Raw genomic sequence first — 21,571 nt, 5'->3', positions numbered from 1 at the left:
TGGGAGCTGCACTGACGCCGGGGGTAATGGCGCTCGCGGGGCTCCGCCGGCTCCGCACGCTGACTGCTTTCACTCTCCGTCCCATCCTGATTTCTTCTTCTGTTTCCAGGTCTCTTGTATGCAGTTTATTAACGCTCTTCTCACCTCCCCGGAGGATCTGGACTTCAGGATACATCTGAGGAACGAGTTCTTACGCTGCGGATTGAAGCAAATATTACCTGTAAGTAAAAGGACTTTCCATATCTGTAAGGCCGCGTTCACACTATCTGTTTTTGATTAGTTATTTTTTCGCTGCGTATTTTTTGAAAAAATACAATTACCGGTAACTTATTTTACTTAATGTGCAGAAAATCAACATGAAAACCTCACCAATAGCTCATCATGGGAACGAAGCCTGATAGTCTGAGCATGGCGCCCCCCGGTGGTACGTACAGGGAGACCCCGCGGGTCACAGCCACCCATCCACATGAGGTGGTCTGTGGTGTCCAAGAGGCAGAGACCTATGGTAATGGTCGAGCACTATGATGCCCACCATGCTACAAGTATTGGGCAGGACACCGAGGCCCGGGCTGCTCTCCTCCAGATTGATACGACCTGGTCACGACCAGAGTTCTGGGCTCAGCCGCTCATGGAAGGGCGGCCACCCCATGCCACCCATGCCTCCACATGCCACCCATGCCTCCACATGCCACCCATGCCTCCACATGCCACCCATGCCTCCACATGCCACCCATGCCTCCACATGTCTCCATATGCCTCCCCATGCCACCCATGCCTCCACATGTCTCCATATGCCTCCCCATGCCACCCATGCCTCCACATGCCACCCCATGCCTCCACAAGCCTCCCCATGCCTCCACATGTCTCCACATGCCTCCACATGCCTCCCATGCCTCCCCATGGCTGGACCAGAGGCTTCGTATGGCCTCCGCCCAGCAAACGCTGCTCCAATCTCCGTCAGTGACTGTAAACTGACCCACAATCTACACAACTAGTGATGTGTCACCCAGCCCGCCCAATCTCCACAAAGTATAACCCAGCTCTCCCAGTATCAGCATCAGCCTCAAGGCCAAGTATTACTGAGCCTTATCCAGCTTTCCCAGTATCAGCAGCGGTCTCACAGCCTATCATCCCTCAGCGATTACCCAGCTTATCCGGTGTCAGCAGCGGTCTCGCAGCCTATCATCCCTCAGCGATTACCCAGCTTATCCGGTGTCAGCAGCGGTCTCACAGCCTATCATCCCTCAGCGATTACCCAGCTTATCCGGTGTCAGCAGCGGTCTCGCAGCCTATCATCCCTCAGCGATTACCCAGCTTATCCGGTGTCAGCAGCGGTCTCACAGCCTATCATCCCTCAGCGATTACCCAGCTTATCCGGTGTCAGCAGCGGTCTCGCAGCCTATCATCCCTCAGTGATTACCCAGCTTATCCGGTGTCAGCAGCGGTCTCACAGCCTATCATCCCTCAGCGATTACCCAGCTTATCCGGTGTCAGCAGCGGTCTCGCAGCCTATCATCCCTCAGTGATTACCCAGCTTATCCGGTGTCAGCAGCGGTCTCACAGCCTATCATCCCTCAGCGATTACCCAGCTTATCCGGTGTCAGCAGCGGTCTCGCAGCCTATCATCCCTCAGCGATTACCCAGCTTATCCGGTGTCAGCAGCGGTCTCACAGCCTATCATCCCTCAGCGATTACCCAGCTTATCCGGTGTCAGCAGCGGTCTCGCAGCCTATCATCCCTCAGCGATTACCCAGCTTATCCGGTGTCAGCAGCGGTCTCACAGCCTATCATCCCTCAGCGATTACCCAGCTTATCCGGTGTCAGCAGCGGTCTCGCAGCCTATCATCCCTCAGTGATTACCCAGCTTATCCGGTGTCAGCAGCGGTCTCACAGCCTATCATCCCTCAGCGATTACCCAGCTTATCCGGTGTCAGCAGAGGTCTCAGGACTAAACCTGCCATTACTGAACTATCATCCAGCTTTTCCATTGTCATCAATGCAAGAACAATTAATTTCCAGCTTTCTCTCCCTCTGATGTTTCCCAAGTTCCTATTATCTATCTATTATCTATCTATTATCTATTATCTATCTCTTATCTATCATCTATTATCTATCTATCATCTATCTATTATCTCTCTATTATCTATCATCTATCTATTATCTATCTATTATCTATCTATTATCTATCATCTATTATCTATCATCTATCTATTATCTATCATCTATCTATTATCTATCATCTATTATCTATCATCTATCTATTATCTATCATCTATCTATTATCTATTATCTATCATCTATCTATTATCTATCTATCTATCTATCTATTATCTATCATCTATTATCTATCATCTATCTATCATCTATTATCTATCATCTATCTATTATCTATCATCTATCTATTATCTATTATCCATCATCTATCTATTATCTATCTATTATCTATTATCAATCATCTATCTATTATCTATCATCTATCTATCATCTATCTATTATCTATCTATTATCTATTATCTATCTATTATCTATTATCTATCTACCATCTATCTATTATCTATCATCTATCTATTATCTATCATCTATCTATCATCTATCTATTATCTATCTATTATCTATTATCTATCTATTATCTATCTATTATCTATCTATTATCTATCATCTATCTATCTATCATCTATCTATCATCTATCTATTATCTATCTATTATCTATCATCTATCTATTATCTATCTATTATCTATCATCTATCATCTATCTATCATCTATCTATTATCTATCTATTATCTATCATCTATCTATTATCTATCTATTATCTATCATCTATCTATTATCTATCTATTATCTATCTATTATCTATCTATTATCTATCATCTATCTATTATCTATTATCTGTCATCTATCTATCATCTATCTATTATCTATTATCTATCTATCATCTATCTATTATCTATCTATTATCTATTATCTATCTATTATCTATCTATTATCTATCATCTATCTATTATCTATCATCTATCTATTATCTATCTATCATCTATCTATTATCTATTTATCTATCATCTATCTATTATCTATTATCTATCTATCATCTATCTATTATCTATCTATCATCTATCTATTATCTATCTATTATCTATTATCTATCTATTATCTATCTATTATCTATCATCTATCTATTATCTATCATCTATCTATTATCTATCTATCATCTATCTATTATCTATTTATCTATCATCTATCTATTATCTATCATCTATCTATTATCTATCTATCATCTATCATCTATCTATCTATCTATTATCTATCTATTATCTATCATCTATCATCTATCTATTATCTATCTATTATCTATCATCTATTATCTATCATTATCTATTATCTATCTATCATCTATCTATTATCTATTATCTATCATCTATTATCTATCATCTATCTATCATCTATCATCTATTATCTATCATCTATCTATCATCTATCTATTATCTATCATCTATTATCTATTATCTATCTATTATCTATCATCTATCTATCATCTATCATCTATTATCTATCATCTATCTATCGTCTATCTATTATCTATTATCTATTATCTATTATCTATCATCTATCTATCATCTATCATCTATTATCTATCATCTATCTATCGTCTATCTATTATCTATCTATGTACAGTCATGGCTGATAGTGTTCGCCCCCTTGAAATTGCTCCAGAAAGTGCAGTATTTCTTCCAGAACATTATCACAATTCCACGTTTTGTTTATTTCCTTTGTTTATTAGAACAACACAAAAAAATTGAGAAAAAAAAAAAAAAGGCAAATGGTACAAAATTTCACACAAAACCCAAAAATGAGCCGGCACAATTGTTGTCCCCCTCAGCTTAATATTTGGTTGCACCGTGTGGAATAAATAACTGCAATCAATCGCTTCTGTGAAGACACGGGGGTCAGTGGTGCTCTCACCCGCCTATCTCGGCTGTCTTTAGAAAGACCGCATGGACCAGGGCTCGTTCCACTGAACGCCCGCTCCCCTTTTCCATGGGCGTAACACTAGTCAGACAGCACGGAATGAGGGTAAAACAGTGTGGCAATACTTTACTGGACCCCCAATAGACAATAACATATAGTACAGACCCAGCAAGTACATAAGATGGTGTAAATTACACAGTCTCACCCTTGTGCTGGCTCGCCGGGAATTAAAACATCTGCGACTTTGGGGCTTCCAGGGCCAACTACCTCCACCAGTGGCACCCCGGTTTTGGCAGACTCCCACAGAGAGGAGATAATGGCAAGCTTACGAAGCCCACAGTCCATTGAAGTACAAAGCCAGGAGACCCGAGGGTGCCAACCTGGGTTCTCCAAACGTCTCCATAGGTTCAGTGAAGGGCTGTGAATCAAATTTGTATTCCTTTGGTTGGATCCATGATGCCTTGGCTGCTGTCCTCTAGAGTCTCCATGTAGGAGAGAGGTCCCTTTTTATACCCACAGCTGTCCTATAGGGCATTATCCATAGGTTTGGGGAAAGGTGGGAGGAGGTTATCTCTCATTGTTTGAGTATTCAATTAACCTGCATATTTTGTCCTTCAATGTTTGCAGAACAACAAGCTGTAGGGACTGATACAATAAGTAGTCAGCAGGCATTCACCAAATGAACAAACGTGGATAGTTCAATTAACCTGCGCCATTGTCCCTCAAGGATAGCAGAACAATAGGCTGATACAATAGGTAGTCAGCAAGCATTCAACAAATCAACAAACAACAATTCAACCTAAAATAAGAGTCAATGCTCAGGCTCATATGAACAATGGCTTCCCTTGACCTGCTGAATAATATGTCTGGCATAATTAAGAATAAACGAGGTGTCTTCACAGCTTCCTATAACCATCAACAAGCTTCTTACATCTCTCAGCTGGGATCTTGGACTCTTCTTACAGACTGCTCCAAGTCTTCTCCCAACAGCCATTGTAAGATCTCTCCACACTGGTCAACAAATTTTAACTTTTTATCTGTTTCCTGTTTTAAAATATTTTTCCTTCATGTATTTTGAGGCGCTAATTTCAGAAATGTAATCAGAATTTCTGTAGCACGTACCATTTCCGAGATATTTTAATTTTACACTTATAATGATAAGGACTGTACATAGTGCATAATAAATTGGCGCTTATATTAAACTTTTTATTTCAGAAGTGTATTTTTGGTATAAATAACCAATGAAATTCATAATATGGACTCTCTTTATTATAATGTACAGCACTTAAGCCCTGTCCAATCATGCATTGCATTAGTTGTGCACTCTCAGGCATGCCCAGACACAACTGTCAGACTTTGGTCTCTTTCCAAGTAGCATTATATTTAGCAGCAGTAATGACGCTGTAGTCTTCATGTGTTTCTTCTGTTTTGCAGAAAATTTCATACGGAGCAAAACTGTTTAATAAGTAACGAGTTCCAGAATGTCACGTCAATGTCGTAATATCAGTGACCTCTTTTGTTATATATGTGGAGATTATACCCTTAAAGCCCAGAAAGGGAGTATAACTGCAGTTGTTAAGAAGGTGTAGGAGTTATATTTTGGATGCAAAATTGGTGATCAAGACAGGGCAAGGGCTCCTGATATATGCTGCTCATCTTGCGCTATGAGTTTGAGGTCTTGGCTGAATGGTGGGCGACCATCGATGCCGTTTGCCATTCCAATGATCTGGAGGGAGCAGAAGGACCATATAACCGATTGTTACTTCTGCATGACAGGAGGTCTATTGAATATCCCAACCTTGCTTCTGAAATTAGACCAGTGGCGCACGATGAAAGTCTGCCAGTTCCAAAACCACCGCCGGTGTGGAGAAAAGAAGATGACGATGAAATGACGGTTGATTCAAGACAAGACTCAACGATCTGGTCAGAGATTTGGATTTATCAAAGAGTCAGACAGAACTTCTTGGATCAAGGTTGCAAGGGTGGAATCTGTTGCCAAGCTCTATGTTGGTCTCATCTGTCCACAAGATGCTTTCCCAGAAGGATTTTGGCTTACCCACGTACATTTTGGCAAATTGCAGTCTACCTTTTTTACGTCTGTGTCAGCAGTGAGGTCCTCCTGGGTCTCCTGCCGTAGCGTTTTATTTCATTCACATGTGGACGGACAGTTCACCCTGACACTGATTCACCCAGAACCTGCAAGACAGTTTAAATTTCTTTGGAACTTGATTGGGACTGTTTATCCACCATCTGGACTATCCTGGTTTGCAACCTTTCATCAATGTTTCTCTATCGTCCACATCCAGGAAGATTAGCTACAGTGCCATGGGTTGTAAACTTCTTGATTATGTTGCGCTCCGTGGACAAAGGAACATCAAGATCTCTGGAGATCGCGTTGTAATCTTGAGATTGTTGATATTGTTCAACAATTTTGGTTCTTCAGTCCTCAGACCGTTCTCTTCTCCTCTTTCTGTTCTCCATGCTTAGTGTGGCTCACACAGATAGACAATACAAAAATTGAACTGCCAACTTCTCCCCTTTTTATCTGATTTTAGGTGTGATTTTCATATTGCTGACACCTGTTACTTGCCACAGGTGAGTGTGAACGAGCATCACATGCTCGAAACAAAGTTGTTTACCCATAATTTTGGAAAGCTGCCAACAATTTTGTCCGGCCCATTTTTTGGGTTTTGTGTGAAATTATATCCAATTAGCTTTTTTTCTCAGTTTTTTTTGTGTTGTTCCAATACACACAAAGGAATTAAACCTGTGTATAACAAAACCTGTGTAATTGCAATGATTTTCTGGGAGAAAGACTTCATTTTCGGGAACAATTTCAAGGGTGCCAAGACATTCGGCCATGATGGATAAATAGATACAATCTATCAATCATCTATCTATCTATCTCGTTCTCTCTATCCAGTATCTATCGATCTCCCGGAGCGCAGATGATGAGACGTTCTGGCCGGGCCGCTGGTATACAGGGCGCAGTCACATTAAGTTCTTGGATCGTGAATTGACAGCGGCTCCACACTTAGGAGATGACAGGTCGGGGTGTAACAGACCCTTCATTAGGACCCATGAGGTTCAGTTCTGCCTCTAGATCCCCTAATTTACATTTTATAGAATTATCGTCTGTATATTCGGTAAAGTACGGTTGCACAGAGAGTTTGGGCTGAGTTATTTGCTGCCGTGCGTAAGGAAATTAAACATTCCATCCAGATTGTGGCAATAATTGTAGCCATTTACATCCCGTCCGGACCCCACACGGTACATGGCTACAGGGGGCAGCGGAGCGTTGCGTCCCATGTATAAGGCTCCTCATGGACGTTCCACGTCTTCATTTCCTCTTCTTGTCACTTTCCAGTAGAGAAATATTAAAATCGCCGTCGTCTCCTAACAGAATCTTTTTTCTCTTTGTGGCCGAATGCTCAGGGGATAAATTAAAGCTCATTCGAGCAGATACATGGCAAGGACAGATGACAGCCCGGGGTCAGATCCCGGCTGAGATTTTCATGGCAGCCGCGCTGAGTTCACTGCACATTTTCCTTTAACATTATTGTTTTACCAGCGAGCGCCGAGTCGACAATTTAAATTGAGTTGACCATAAAATGCTCTGTTTCCTTAATTGAATAACTTGGGGATATATTTATGCCTAATGTGTTCGGTGTCATATAGGCTCCTGCTCATGTGGAACGGCTTTGCCTGTTCGCTCCTTCGCTCGCCGGCGCTGCCTTTCTAAAACACTTAAACTTCTCAGAGAAATCGAGGCAATAATGCGGAATTACCGCCGGATGACGGGGGTGGGGGTGGGTTACGTTTTTTACTTATTTTTAATACATTGAAAACTATATCTTTCGGCTTCACCATCGAGGTTCTGAATTATTTTATCAACTTAACGGTAATACTTTTCTTTTTGTAAGTGACAAGTGCAATTCCCATCCACCCACAGAAGAAAAAAAGATCTCAGTGGGTCAGTACATGGGGTGCAGAGCATTAACCCCCTGAGTGCTGGTGTCTGAAGACCCCTCTGTCACACAAAGTCCACAATAATTGTCAGTGGTCGGGAGGGCGCTGCTATCGGGGCCCAGAAGATGAGATAAACCTCCGGTCGCCCGGGCATGAGATCCAGATCATGAAAGTAATATTTTATCAATATTCCCATCGAGGGAATTAGTTTTGACTGAAAGCAGCGCTCCGACCTTTCTTTGTATTTCTGCCCTGGAGCGGTGTCACTAATCCATGTTCCCTGCCCCAGGTATTACACTTACCAGCCGCTGTCTTCAGCTGTTCCCAGTGCCACTCCGATCCCGATCTGTGATGTGCCAGGCTGCCTCAGATGGGCCGGCCTGCCTCAGATGTGCTGGGCTGCCTCAGATGTGCCGGCCTGCCTCAGATGTGCCAGGCTGCCTCAGGCTGCCTCAGATGGGCCGGGCTGCCTCAGATGTGCCGGCCTGCCTCAGATGTGCCGGGCTGCCTCAGGCTGCCTCAGATGTGCCGGCCTGCCTCAGATGTGCCGGGCTGCCTCAGATGTGCCGGGCTGCCTCAAGCTGCCTCAGATGTGCCGGGCTGCCTCAGATGTGCCGGGCTGCCTCAGATGAGCCAGGCTGCCTCAGATGGGCCTGGCTGCCTCAGATGTGCCGGCCTGCCTCAGATGTGCCGGCTGCCTCAGGCTGCCTCAGATGGGCCTGGCTGCCTCAGATGTGCCTGGGCTGCCTCAAATGTGCCGGGCTGCCTCAGGCTGCCTCAGATGTGCCGGGATGCCTCAGATGTGCCAGCCTGCCTCAGATGTGCCGGCCTGCCTCAGATGTGCCGGGCTGCCTCAGATGAGCCGGGCTGCCTCAGATGTGCCGGCCTGCCTCAGATGTGCCGGGCTGCCTCAGGCTGCCTCAGATGGGCCGGGCTGCCTCAGATGGGCCAGGCTGCCTCAGATGTGCCGGAGCTGTCTCAGATGCGCCGGGCTGCCTCAGATGGGCCGGGCTGCCTCAGATGTGCCGGCCTGCCTCAGATGTGCCAGCCTGCCTCAGATGTGCCGGGCAGCCTCAGATGTGCCGGGCTGCCTCAGATGGGCCGGCCTGCCTCAGATGTGCCAGCCTGCCTCAGATGTGCCGGGCTGCCTCAGATGAGCCGGGCTGCCTCAGATGTGCCGGCCTGCCTCAGATGCGCCGGGCTGCCTCAAATTTGCCGTCCTGCCTCAGATGTGCCGGGCTGCCTCAGATGAGCCGGGCTGCCTCAGATGGGCCGGGGCTGTCTCAGATGCGCCGGGCTGCCTCAGATGGGCCGGGCTGCCTCATGTGCCGGCCTGCCTCAGATCTCAGATATGCCAGCCTGCCTCAGATGTGCCGGGTTGCCTCAGATGGGCCGGGCTGCCTCAGATGTGCCGGGCTGCCTCAGATGGGACGGGCTGCCTCAGATGTGCCGGCCTGCCTCAGATGGGACGGGCTGCCTCAGATGGGACGGGCTGCCTCAGGCTGCCTCAGATGTGCCGGGCTGCCTCAGATGTGCCAGCCTGCCTCAGATGTGCCGGCCTGCCTCAGATGTGCCGGGCTGCCTCAGATGTGCCGGGCTGCCTCAGGCTGCCTCAGATGTGCCGGCCTGTCTCAGATGTGGCGGCCTGCCTCAGATGTGCCGGGCTGCCTCAGATGTGCTGGGTTGCCTCAGGCTGCCTCAGATGTGCCGGCCTGCCTCAGATGTGCCGGGCTGCCTCAGATGTGCCGGCCTGCCTCAGACGCGCCGGGCTGCCTCAGATGTGCCGGCCTGCCTCAGATGGGCCAGGCTGCCTCAGATGGGCCGGGGCTGCCTCAGATGCGCCGGGCTGCCTCAGATGGGCCGGGCTGCCTCAGATGCACCGGGCTGCCTCACATGGGCCGGGCTGCCTCAGATGCGCCGGGCTGCCTCAGATGTGCCGGGCTGCCTCAGATGGGCCGGGGCTGCCTCAGATGGGCCGGGGCTGCCTCAGATGCGCCGAGCTGCCTCAGATGGGCCGGGCTGCCTTAGATGGGCCGGCCTGCCTCAGATGGGCCGGAGCTGCCTCAGATGCGCCGGCCTGCCTCAGATGGGCCGGGCTGCCTCAGATGGGCCGGGGTTGCCTCAGATTGGCCGGGGCTGCCTCAGATGGGCCGGGCTGCCTCAGATGGGCCGGGCTGCCTCAGATGCGCCGGCCTGCCTGAGATGCGCCGGGCTGCCTCAGATGGGCCGGGCTGCCTCATGTGCCGGCCTGCCTCAGATCTCAGATATGCCAGCCTGCCTCAGATGTGCCGGGCTGCCTCAGATGGGACGGGCTGCCTCAGATGTGCCGGCCTGCCTCAGATGGGACGGGCTGCCTCAGATGGGACGGGCTGCCTCAGGCTGCCTCAGATGTGCCGGGCTGCCTCAGATGTGCCAGCCTGCCTCAGATGTGCCGGCCTGCCTCAGATGTGCCGGGCTGCCTCAGATGTGCCGGGCTGCCTCAGGCTGCCTCAGATGTGCCGGCCTGTCTCAGATGTGGCGGCCTGCCTCAGATGTGCCGGGCTGCCTCAGATGTGCTGGGTTGCCTCAGGCTGCCTCAGATGTGCCGGCCTGCCTCAGATGTGCCGGGCTGCCTCAGATGTGCCGGCCTGCCTCAGACGCGCCGGGCTGCCTCAGATGTGCCGGCCTGCCTCAGATGGGCCAGGCTGCCTCAGATGGGCCGGGGCTGCCTCAGATGCGCCGGGCTGCCTCAGATGGGCCGGGCTGCCTCAGATGCACCGGGCTGCCTCACATGGGCCGGGCTGCCTCAGATGCGCCGGGCTGCCTCAGATGTGCCGGGCTGCCTCAGATGGGCCGGGGCTGCCTCAGATGGGCCGGGGCTGCCTCAGATGCGCCGAGCTGCCTCAGATGGGCCGGGCTGCCTTAGATGGGCCGGCCTGCCTCAGATGGGCCGGAGCTGCCTCAGATGCGCCGGCCTGCCTCAGATGGGCCGGGCTGCCTCAGATGGGCCGGGGTTGCCTCAGATTGGCCGGGGCTGCCTCAGATGGGCCGGGCTGCCTCAGATGGGCCGGGCTGCCTCAGATGCGCCGGCCTGCCTGAGATGCGCCGGGCTGCCTCAGATGTGCCGGGCTGCCTCAGGCTGCCTCAGATGTGCCGGGCTGCCTCAGATGTGCCAGCCTGCCTCAGATGTGCCGGGCTGCCTCAGATGTGCTGGGCTGCTTCAGGCTGCCTCAGATGTGCCGGCCTGTCTCAGATGTGGCGGCCTGCCTCAGATGTGCCGGGCTGCCTCAGATGTGCTGGGTTTCCTCAGGCTGCCTCAGAAGTGCCGGCCTGCCTCAGACGCGCCGGGCTGCCTCAGAAGTGCCGGCCTGCCTCAGATGCGCCGGGCTGCCTCAGATGTGCCGGGCTGCCTCAGATGGGCCGGGGCTGCCTCAGATGGGCCGGGGCTGCCTCAGATGCGCCGAGCTGCCTCAGATGGGCCGGGCTGCCTTAGATGGGCCGGCCTGCCTCAGATGGGCCGGAGCTGCCTCAGATGCGCCGGCCTGCCTCAGATGGGCCGGGCTGCCTCAGATGGGCCGGGGTTGCCTCAGATTGGCCGGGGCTGCCTCAGATGGGCCGGGCTGCCTCAGATGGGCCGGGCTGCCTCAGATGCGCCGGCCTGCCTCAGATGCGCCGGGCTGCCTCAGATGCGCCGGCCTGCCTCAGATACGCCGGCTTGCCTCAGATGGGCCGGGCTGCCTCAGATGCGCCGGCCTGCCTCAGATGCGCCGGGCTGCCTCAGATGCGCCGGCCTGCCTCAGATACGCCGGCTTGCCTCAGATGCGCCGTCCTGCCTCAGATACGCCGGCTTGCCTCACATGCGCCGGCCTGCCTCAGATGCGCCGCGCTGCCTCAGATGTGTCGGCCTGCCTCAGATCTGCCGCGCTGCCTCAGATGTGTCGGCCTGCCTCAGATACGCCGCGCTGCCTAAGATGTGTCAGAATGCCTCAGATGCGCCGCGCTGCCTAAGATGTGTCAGCCTGCCTCAGATGCGCCGCGCTGCTTCAGATGCGCCAAGCTGCCTCAGATGTGCCGGCCTGCCTCAGATGCCGAGCTCCGCACTATGGAGTCACTGCACTCTAGGAAGTGATGTCCTCTTTAATGCATTCATCTCCCCTGTGGATCGGGCCTTGGTGGAACCACAGACGGTGATGGAACCCATTGTGTGGTGGTAACGCGTCTCGATCTGAGTCCTCATAGAAAAGACAAAATCCAGAGTGATGAGAATAAATGTTCCCTTTTATTCCAAACATCATCCATTACCACAAGGACCGCCTGATGCCGCACAGCAGCCAGGTCATCATTATAAGCAGCGGCAGACACATCACTGACAACCCAGAAGGCCGCAGAGAAGCCGCCCATCGCCTGTCAAAATGTAAATCCTGTCAGAAGTGAGGAATTGTGCAAATTTGCAGAAAAGTTGTTTCCTTTAATAATGATCCAGATATTAGGGTGTAAATAATTGATCCGTGTCCATCAGTCCTCGATGACGCCATTGACTCTTTGTTGCAGTGAATGTAAAAAAATATGCAAGTAATCTGAATTGAGCCGCGATTGTATTCATAAACAGATGGTGGAAATGGAGATTTCTTACAATCAAAACCTCTGCTTATTAAAGGGAAACTGCGCAGGAGCCCGAAATATGCAACAGGTGTTTATAGTTGTCAGGAACTCCACAGGGACGACACCGGGGAGATCACGCAATATCTCACCGTGCCATCACGCTGTCAGTATTTTGTCCGGAATCGCAAGCTCACGATCCAGACTACTCACTCCTTAGGTATCGGCAAGCGACCAGTTAGAGTATGGCGTCACACCTCTGGATTCCAAAGCCTGGAATCCGTGTTTACGCCCACTGTCAGCTTCACGATATCCCAATTATTAATATTATTCTCTGCCACCAGCGGCCGAGTTTGAATTATAGTACAGGCCTGGCCGGACGCCTGCGTTTTGGTAGCGTTTATGGCTTCGGGGAAGGGAATGATTACAGGATGAAAGAAACAGAATTATTAAATTTTATTTTTATATTTAATCCAAAAGGGAGGCAGTGTTTAAGAAAAATATATACAAGGATGGTACAAAGGAGACATTAAAATACATAAGCAGTTACATAAAATAACCAGGATAAAAGAAGACAACTTACTATATGATCACTGAGACGATTCAATATAGGTGGAGGGGAGACGCTCCGTTTAAACTGTTATCAAACAAGGTCCTCCGCTATGATAGACATTTACTCCCGGGCAAAGAACACGGCTCCAGTCTCAACAGACTATTTTATTCTGAAAGAAGAGACCCCCCTGTGATCACATCACAGGGCCTGGGGCTCCACCCTTCAGACTTGTATTGAAAACCTGTTTTTTGGGATAATTTATTGCACGTTGATCCCAGAAGCCCAAAAGTGATATCATATTTTCTATTATGATTTTACCTGCATTTAGAGACCACACATCGCATAGCTGCAGTCTGCTATTCTGGTGTTTTTGCGCTACAGCTCCCTGATTTTGCTAACATCAATGAAAAACTATATATACGTCCCTCGGCTGATTCTGCCACTAAAAATATAGGTCCCTTTATTGCCGGACGTATGGAACTCACAATATTTCATATTTCTTTTTGGAGTCGAAGTGTCTATAAACTTCTTTTTGAAGCTCGGGAAACCAGCTTTCCCAGTTACATGCAAATTATGGCAATCTTGCGTTTTAATCACCCCCTGCGTCTTCCAGGGACAAGATGCTTGCATTCTAAGTAGGCTGTTACACTTCTCGGCTGGCATTTGTTTGTGTAAGCTATTTTGGCTGTTGGTGATAACTTGCAGGGAGACACTGTAGATTGTCATATCTGGACTTTCAGCTCTCAAAAGATGTATAAGGGAGGGGGTCAAAAGAGGCTTGGGAGGAATGGTCAACATCTATGACAGACTTTCAATATTCCTCAATATTTCCCTGACAATAGTTCTCATAGATATTATGGGATTTGTTCTCCAGTCTTGATGAAAAGAGAAAAATTCATTAAAAGCGTGTGCCTCCTAATTAACTGTTCTGCACCATCGCCATAAATACACGAGCACCAGGGACATGTGTTGCACTTTTTTGGTGTTAAACTACGTGCTTAGCCACGCTCCATCTTGACCGAGCTCCGCTCATTTTCAAGAAGTGCACGGAGATGGCTGGGAAAGGAGGAAAACTTTGAGTTTTGCAAAATTTTAAGCAGTTTTACATCAGAAAACTGCACAACAAATCTTTGTTCTTAATTGACTGTGACATTTAACGCGTGGAAAAAAATAGGAAACGCATGAAATTACCGTGCTGTGACGTTTTAAAAATTGTAATTTACAAAAACTTCTAGAAATATAAGAGAAACCTTGAGTAGTGGAGACATTTCCATTGCAGGTTACTCCAAGATCTGCCATGAAATCTCGCATACAATTAGCTTATGTGAGTTTGGGGGTGCGGGCGCAGCAGGACCTGTGGCTACTATTGGGGCCATATTACGCTTCGTCTGAGTCCTGCACCTTCTGTGCATTTGTCCGTTTATCCCGTAACTCCTCGATCTGATCCTTTTTCTGCTCCACCAGTTGTTGATGGTTTTGTGTATTTCCTTTTATATTTGGCTCCTCGTGGGTTTTGTGTCACTTTGGTCATCGCACAATTTTTTTGTTCAATTTTCAGCATCTAAAAGAAAAGGAAAACGATGAGCTTGATATCCAGTTAAAGGTGTTTGATGAGAACAGAGAAGATGACCTCCTGGAACTTTCCCACCGCCTCAGGGACATCCGCGCGGAGATGGAATATCCTTCTGATGTTTGTAGCTGTGCCGCCTTCCATTATTCCATTGTTGTCTTCCTCTTTAGGAAACGTTGCGTTATTTCTGAGAAGTCGCCCTCTTTTGGGATATGTATCTTTAGACTTGGAGAAGTCCCGTTCTTCCACCACATGAGACAGGTTGCAGATGATCACTCGGAGCTTCTCCAGTAACTTTCTAGTGTCTTTTTGTTTTTTAGGAACGGTAGTGCTGATGTGCGGAGCCTCTCGAGAGGCGTCCGTCTGTTGACCCCCATCTTCATCTTCACTGTCCTGCCCCAACCACACCTCAGTCATCTGCCGGGCAGGTAATTCCCATCAGTCGCTGCTTGCACCCCGCGCCCAAGTACAAGACTGATGGGCGCACATAGCACAGTATAGGGGGAGTCCGTCAGTGGGGTCATGCGCACATCAAACATATCACATGCTGAGGATGTGACACATAATGGCAGTGGGAGATCTATCTGTTGTGATGAGCCGACAATGGGATAAGTGTTGCAGCTTGATTGATGGTCATATGGGTAGTAATGGATATAATGGCCCCGAATAACCAAAAGCTTGGTGGAATTCTCCTTGTCCATGTGGGGTTGTCTTCTCCTGGACGATATGGACCATGTTCTGAAGGGAGCCTCTTTTTTGAGTTATTCCAGCAGAGGGTTCCCTGGTGACCCGTGTAGACCCGATCAGTGGTAGCAGCTTGAGATCCAGGGCCATAGTGCTCATGAGATGTGAGAACGGTATGTGATGGGCTTGGGCTTCAGTTCTCCTTCAGGTGCTGCGCTCTCTGGACCTTCAGCACAGTGATAAGGCTGCTACGTTCCTTAGAGTTGTGGCCCTTTTTCTGCAGTATTTGCTCCAGCAATGTCTACACGTGTGATGCTGTGTCCGGGATGGGGCTGAGCCAAGGCCTTGCTCTGCCTAGTCTAGTGAGTGCCACATCCCAGTTGTCACCTCAGGTTCTGAATTTGGACCATTTGACCGGGATTTTGGCTTATCGGTTCCATGATCAGCAGCCGCCTCAACTTGTCGCCTTGGATTCAGTTGGTTTATCCTTATTTTAGCTTCGCCTTCCGCTCTCTGGTAGATCAGAAATTTCACGCTGATCCACTATTTTGCGATAATCTGCTGTTTTCATGGCTGCGAGTCGGCACAAATCTGAAAACTTGAAAACAAAAAGCTTGCACAGTGAATAATCTTAGAAATGCAATCACCGGTGGATGCACAACTGTGAAGGAAATCAATTTAGATTGTATCCTGTCTATGTAAACAGGAAGAGCTGATAAGTATGGATCAAGGTATACGGCACAATCCATCCGCACGCTTACATTGTGCTGCCGCCGAGCGTCTCAGTGTGAGGCGCGGATGGAAGGAAAGCCGCCGAGTTATCCACTTTAAAGTAATGAAAGGAGAGCCGAGAGCTATCGAGTCCTCACAATGCCGACTGCAGCAAGCCAGGTAATCCGGGAACATGGTTAGCATTGATCTCACAAGGAGGAGACCTGGAGGACCACCGATCACTTATTTGTAATGCAGATTGTAGGACGCCATGCGGGGGATTAGGGAGGGCCATTCACGTGTATTAAATTCAGACGTAAAAGCATCTGCAGGGATAAAAGACATTCTCCACAAAATGTACGCAACACCAAAAATATAAGAAATACTCCAAAATATGTAAGAAATACCCAAAATATAAAAAATACTCCAAAATATGTAAGAAATACCCAAAATATAAGAAATGCTCCAAAAAATAAGTAAATACTCCAAAATAAAAGAAATGTTCCAAAATATGTACAGAATACCCAAAATATAAGAAATAACCCCAAGATATGTACAGAATACCCAAAATATAAGAAATACTCCAAAATATGTACAGAATACCCGAAATATAAGAAATACTCCAAAATATATACAGAATACCCAAAATATAAGAAATGCTCCAAAATATGTACAGAATACCCAAAATATAAGAAATGCTCCAAAATATGTACAGAATACCCAAAATATAAGAAATACTTCAAAATATGTACAGAATACCCGAAATATAAGAAATACTCCAAAATATATACAGAATACCCAAAATATAAGAAATGCTCCAAAATATGTACAGAATACCCAAAATATAAGAAATGCTCCAAAATATGTACAGAATACCCAAAATATAAGAAATACTCCAAAATATATACAGAATACCCAAAATATAAGAAATACTCCAAAATATATACAGAATACCCAAAATATAAGAAATACTCCAAAATATGTACAGAATACCCAAAATATAAGAAATGCTCCAAAATATAAGAAATACTCCAAATATGTACAGAATACCCAAAATATAAGAAATACTCCAAAATATATACAGAACACCCGAAATATAAGAAATACTCCAAAATATGTACAGAACACCCAAAATATAAGAAATACTCCAAAATATGTACAGAATACCCGAAATATAAGAAATACTCCAAAATATAAGAAATACTCCAAATATGTACAGAATACCCAAAATATAAGAAATGCTCCAAATATGTACAGAATACCCAAAATATAAGAAATGCTCCAAAATATGTACAGAATACCCAAAATATAAGAAATACTCCAAAATATGTACAGAATACCCAAAATATAAGAAATACTCCAAAATATGTACAGAACACCCGAAATATAAGAAATACTCCAAAATATATACAGAATACCCGAAATATAAGAACTGCTCCAAAATATGTACAGAATACCCAAAATATAAGAAATGCTCCAAAATATGTACAGAATACCCGAAATATAAGAATTGCTCCAAATATGTACAGAATACCCAAAATATAAGAAATGCTCCAAAATATGTACAGAATACCCATAATAGAAGAAATACCCCAAAATATGTACAGAATACCCAAAATATAAGAAATACTCCAAATTATGTACAGAATACCCAAAATATAAGAAATACTTCAAAATATATACAGAATATCTAAAATATAAGAAATACTCCAAATTATGTACAGAATACCCGAAATATAAGAAATACTCCAAAAGATATACAGAATACCGGAAATATAAGAAATGCTCCAAAATATGGACAGAATACCCAAAATATAAGAATTGCTCCAAACATGTACAGAATACCCGAAATATAAGAAATGCTCCAAAATATGTACAGAATACCCAAAATATAAGAAATACTCCAAAATATGTACAGAATACCCAAAATATAAGAAATGCTCCAAAATATGTACAGAATACCCGAAATATAAGAAATACTCCAAAATATGTACAGAATACCCAAAATATAAGAAATACTCCAAAATATGTACAGAATACCCGAAATATAAGAAATGCTCCAAAATATGTACAGAATTCCCAAAATATAAGAAATGCTCCAAAATATGTACAGAATACCCGAAATATAACAAAATACTCCAAAATATGTACAGAACACCCGAAATATAAGAAATTCTCCAAAATATATACAGAATACCCGAAATATAAGAAATGCTCCAAAATATATACAGAATACCCGAAATATAAGAAATACTCCAAAATATGTACAGAATACCCAAAATATAAGAAATACTCCAAAATATATACAGAATACCCGAAATATAAGAAATACTCCAAAATATGTACAGAACACCCGAAATATAAGAAATTCTCCAAAATATATACAGAATACCCGAAATATAAGAAATGCTCCAAAATATGTACAGAACACCCGAAATATAAGAAATGCTCCAAAATATATACAGAATACCCAAAATATAAGAAATACTCCAAAATATATACAGAATACCCGAAATATAAGAAATACTCCAAAATATGTACAGAACACCCGAAATATAAGAAATTCTCCAAAATATGTACAGAATACCCGAAATATAAGAAATACTCCAAAATATAAGAAATACTCCAAAATATATACAGAATACCCGAAATATAAGAAATACTCCAAAATATGTACAGAAAACCCAAAATATAAGAAATGCTCCAAATATGTACAGAATACCCAAAATATAAGAAATGCTCCAAAATATGTACAGAATACCCGAAATATAAAAAATACCCCAAAATATATACAGAATACCCAAAATATAAGAAATGCTCCAAAATATGTACAGAATACCCAAAATATAAGAAATGCTCCAAAATATGTACAGAATACCCAAAATATAAGAAATACTTCAAAATATGTACAGAATACCCGAAATATAAGAAATACTCCAAAATATATACAGAATACCCAAAATATAAGAAATGCTCCAAAATATGTACAGAATACCCAAAATATAAGAAATGCTCCAAAATATGTACAGAATACCCAAAATATAAGAAATACTCCAAAATATATACAGAATACCCAAAATATAAGAAATACTCCAAAATATATACAGAATACCCAAAATATAAGAAATACTCCAAAATATGTACAGAATACCCAAAATATAAGAAATGCTCCAAAATATAAGAAATACTCCAAATATGTACAGAATACCCAAAATATAAGAAATACTCCAAAATATATACAGAACACCCGAAATATAAGAAATACTCCAAAATATGTACAGAACACCCAAAATATAAGAAATACTCCAAAATATGTACAGAATACCCGAAATATAAGAAATACTCCAAAATATAAGAAATACTCCAAATATGTACAGAATACCCAAAATATAAGAAATGCTCCAAATATGTACAGAATACCCAAAATATAAGAAATGCTCCAAAATATGTACAGAATACCCAAAATATAAGAAATACTCCAAAATATGTACAGAATACCCAAAATATAAGAAATACTCCAAAATATGTACAGAACACCCGAAATATAAGAAATACTCCAAAATATATACAGAATACCCGAAATATAAGAACTGCTCCAAAATATGTACAGAATACCCAAAATATAAGAAATGCTCCAAAATATGTACAGAATACCCGAAATATAAGAATTGCTCCAAATATGTACAGAATACCCAAAATATAAGAAATGCTCCAAAATATGTACAGAATACCCATAATAGAAGAAATACCCCAAAATATGTACAGAATACCCAAAATATAAGAAATACTCCAAATTATGTACAGAATACCCAAAATATAAGAAATACTTCAAAATATATACAGAATATCTAAAATATAAGAAATACTCCAAATTATGTACAGAATACCCGAAATATAAGAAATACTCCAAAAGATATACAGAATACCGGAAATATAAGAAATGCTCCAAAATATGGACAGAATACCCAAAATATAAGAATTGCTCCAAACATGTACAGAATACCCGAAATATAAGAAATGCTCCAAAATATGTACAGAATACCCAAAATATAAGAAATACTCCAAAATATGTACAGAATACCCAAAATATAAGAAATGCTCCAAAATATGTACAGAATACCCGAAATATAAGAAATACTCCAAAATATGTACAGAATACCCAAAATATAAGAAATACTCCAAAATATGTACAGAATACCCGAAATATAAGAAATGCTCCAAAATATGTACAGAATTCCCAAAATATAAGAAATGCTCCAAAATATGTACAGAATACCCGAAATATAACAAAATACTCCAAAATATATACAGAATACCCAAAATATAAGAAATACTCCAAAATATATACAGAATACCCGAAATATAAGAAATACTCCAAAATATGTACAGAACACCCGAAATATAAGAAATTCTCCAAAATATATACAGAATACCCGAAATATAAGAAATGCTCCAAAATATGTACAGAACACCCGAAATATAAGAAATGCTCCAAAATATATACAGAATACCCAAAATATAAGAAATACTCCAAAATATATACAGAATACCCGAAATATAAGAAATACTCCAAAATATGTACAGAACACCCGAAATATAAGAAATTCTCCAAAATATGTACAGAATACCCGAAATATAAGAAATACTCCAAAATATAAGAAATACTCCAAAATATATACAGAATACCCGAAATATAAGAAATACTCCAAAATATGTACAGAAAACCCAAAATATAAGAAATGCTCCAAATATGTACAGAATACCCAAAATATAAGAAATGCTCCAAAATATGTACAGAATACCCGAAATATAAAAAATACCCCAAAATATGTACAGAATACCCGAAATATAAGAAATACTCCAAAATATGTACTGAATACCCGAAATATAAGAAATACTCCAAAATATGTACAGAACACCCGAAATATAAGAAATACTCCAAAATATATACTGAATACCCGAAATATAAGAAATACTCCAAATTATGTACAGAATACCCAAAATACAAGAAATACCCCAAAATATGTACAGAATACCCAAAATATAAGAAATGCTCCAAAATATGTACAGAATACCCAAAATATAAGAAATACTCCAAAATATGTACAGAATACCCATAATAGAAGAAATACCCCAAAATATGTACAGAATACCCAAAATATAAGAAATACCCCAAAATATGTACAGAATACCCAAAATATAAGAAATACCCCAAAATATGTACAGAATACCCAAAATATAAGAAATACCCCAAAATATGTACAGAATACCCAAAATATAAGAAATACTCCAAAATATGTACAGAATACCCAAAATATAAGAAATACCCCAAAATATGTACAGAATACCCGAAATATAAGAAATACTCCAAAATATTTACAGAATACCCAAAATATAAGAAATACTCCAAAATATGTACAGAATACCCTAAATATAAGAAATGCTCCAAAATATGTACAGAATACCCAAAATATAAGAAATACTCCAAAATATGTACAGAATACCCAAAATATAAGAAATGCTCCAAAATATATACAGAAC

At 43.7% G+C, this 21,571-nt stretch overlaps 1 protein-coding gene across 3 annotated transcripts in view; it reads left to right on the top strand.

Annotated features, from left to right (window-relative positions):
• DIAPH2 (diaphanous related formin 2) overlaps window positions 1-21,571 on the top strand; it is a 2,453,123-nt gene that overhangs the window by 738,680 nt on the left and 1,692,872 nt on the right. For all 3 annotated transcript variants that reach the window (XM_073642200.1, XM_073642202.1, XM_073642201.1), the window contains 2 exons: window positions 110-220; window positions 14,624-14,742. In XM_073642200.1, coding sequence (XP_073498301.1) covers window positions 110-220; window positions 14,624-14,742 — 230 coding nt within the window. The remainder of the gene's footprint in view (window positions 1-109; window positions 221-14,623; window positions 14,743-21,571) is intronic.

This window comes from Phyllobates terribilis, unplaced genomic scaffold, assembly GCF_046119375.1.
Source record: "Phyllobates terribilis strain yellow unplaced genomic scaffold, ASM4611937v1 Scaffold_7__3_contigs__length_470593459, whole genome shotgun sequence".
Classification (NCBI taxonomy): Eukaryota; Metazoa; Chordata; class Amphibia; order Anura; family Dendrobatidae; genus Phyllobates; species Phyllobates terribilis.
Note: the sequence above shows the minus strand (reverse complement) of the source record. Positions and strands in the feature narration are given on the sequence as shown.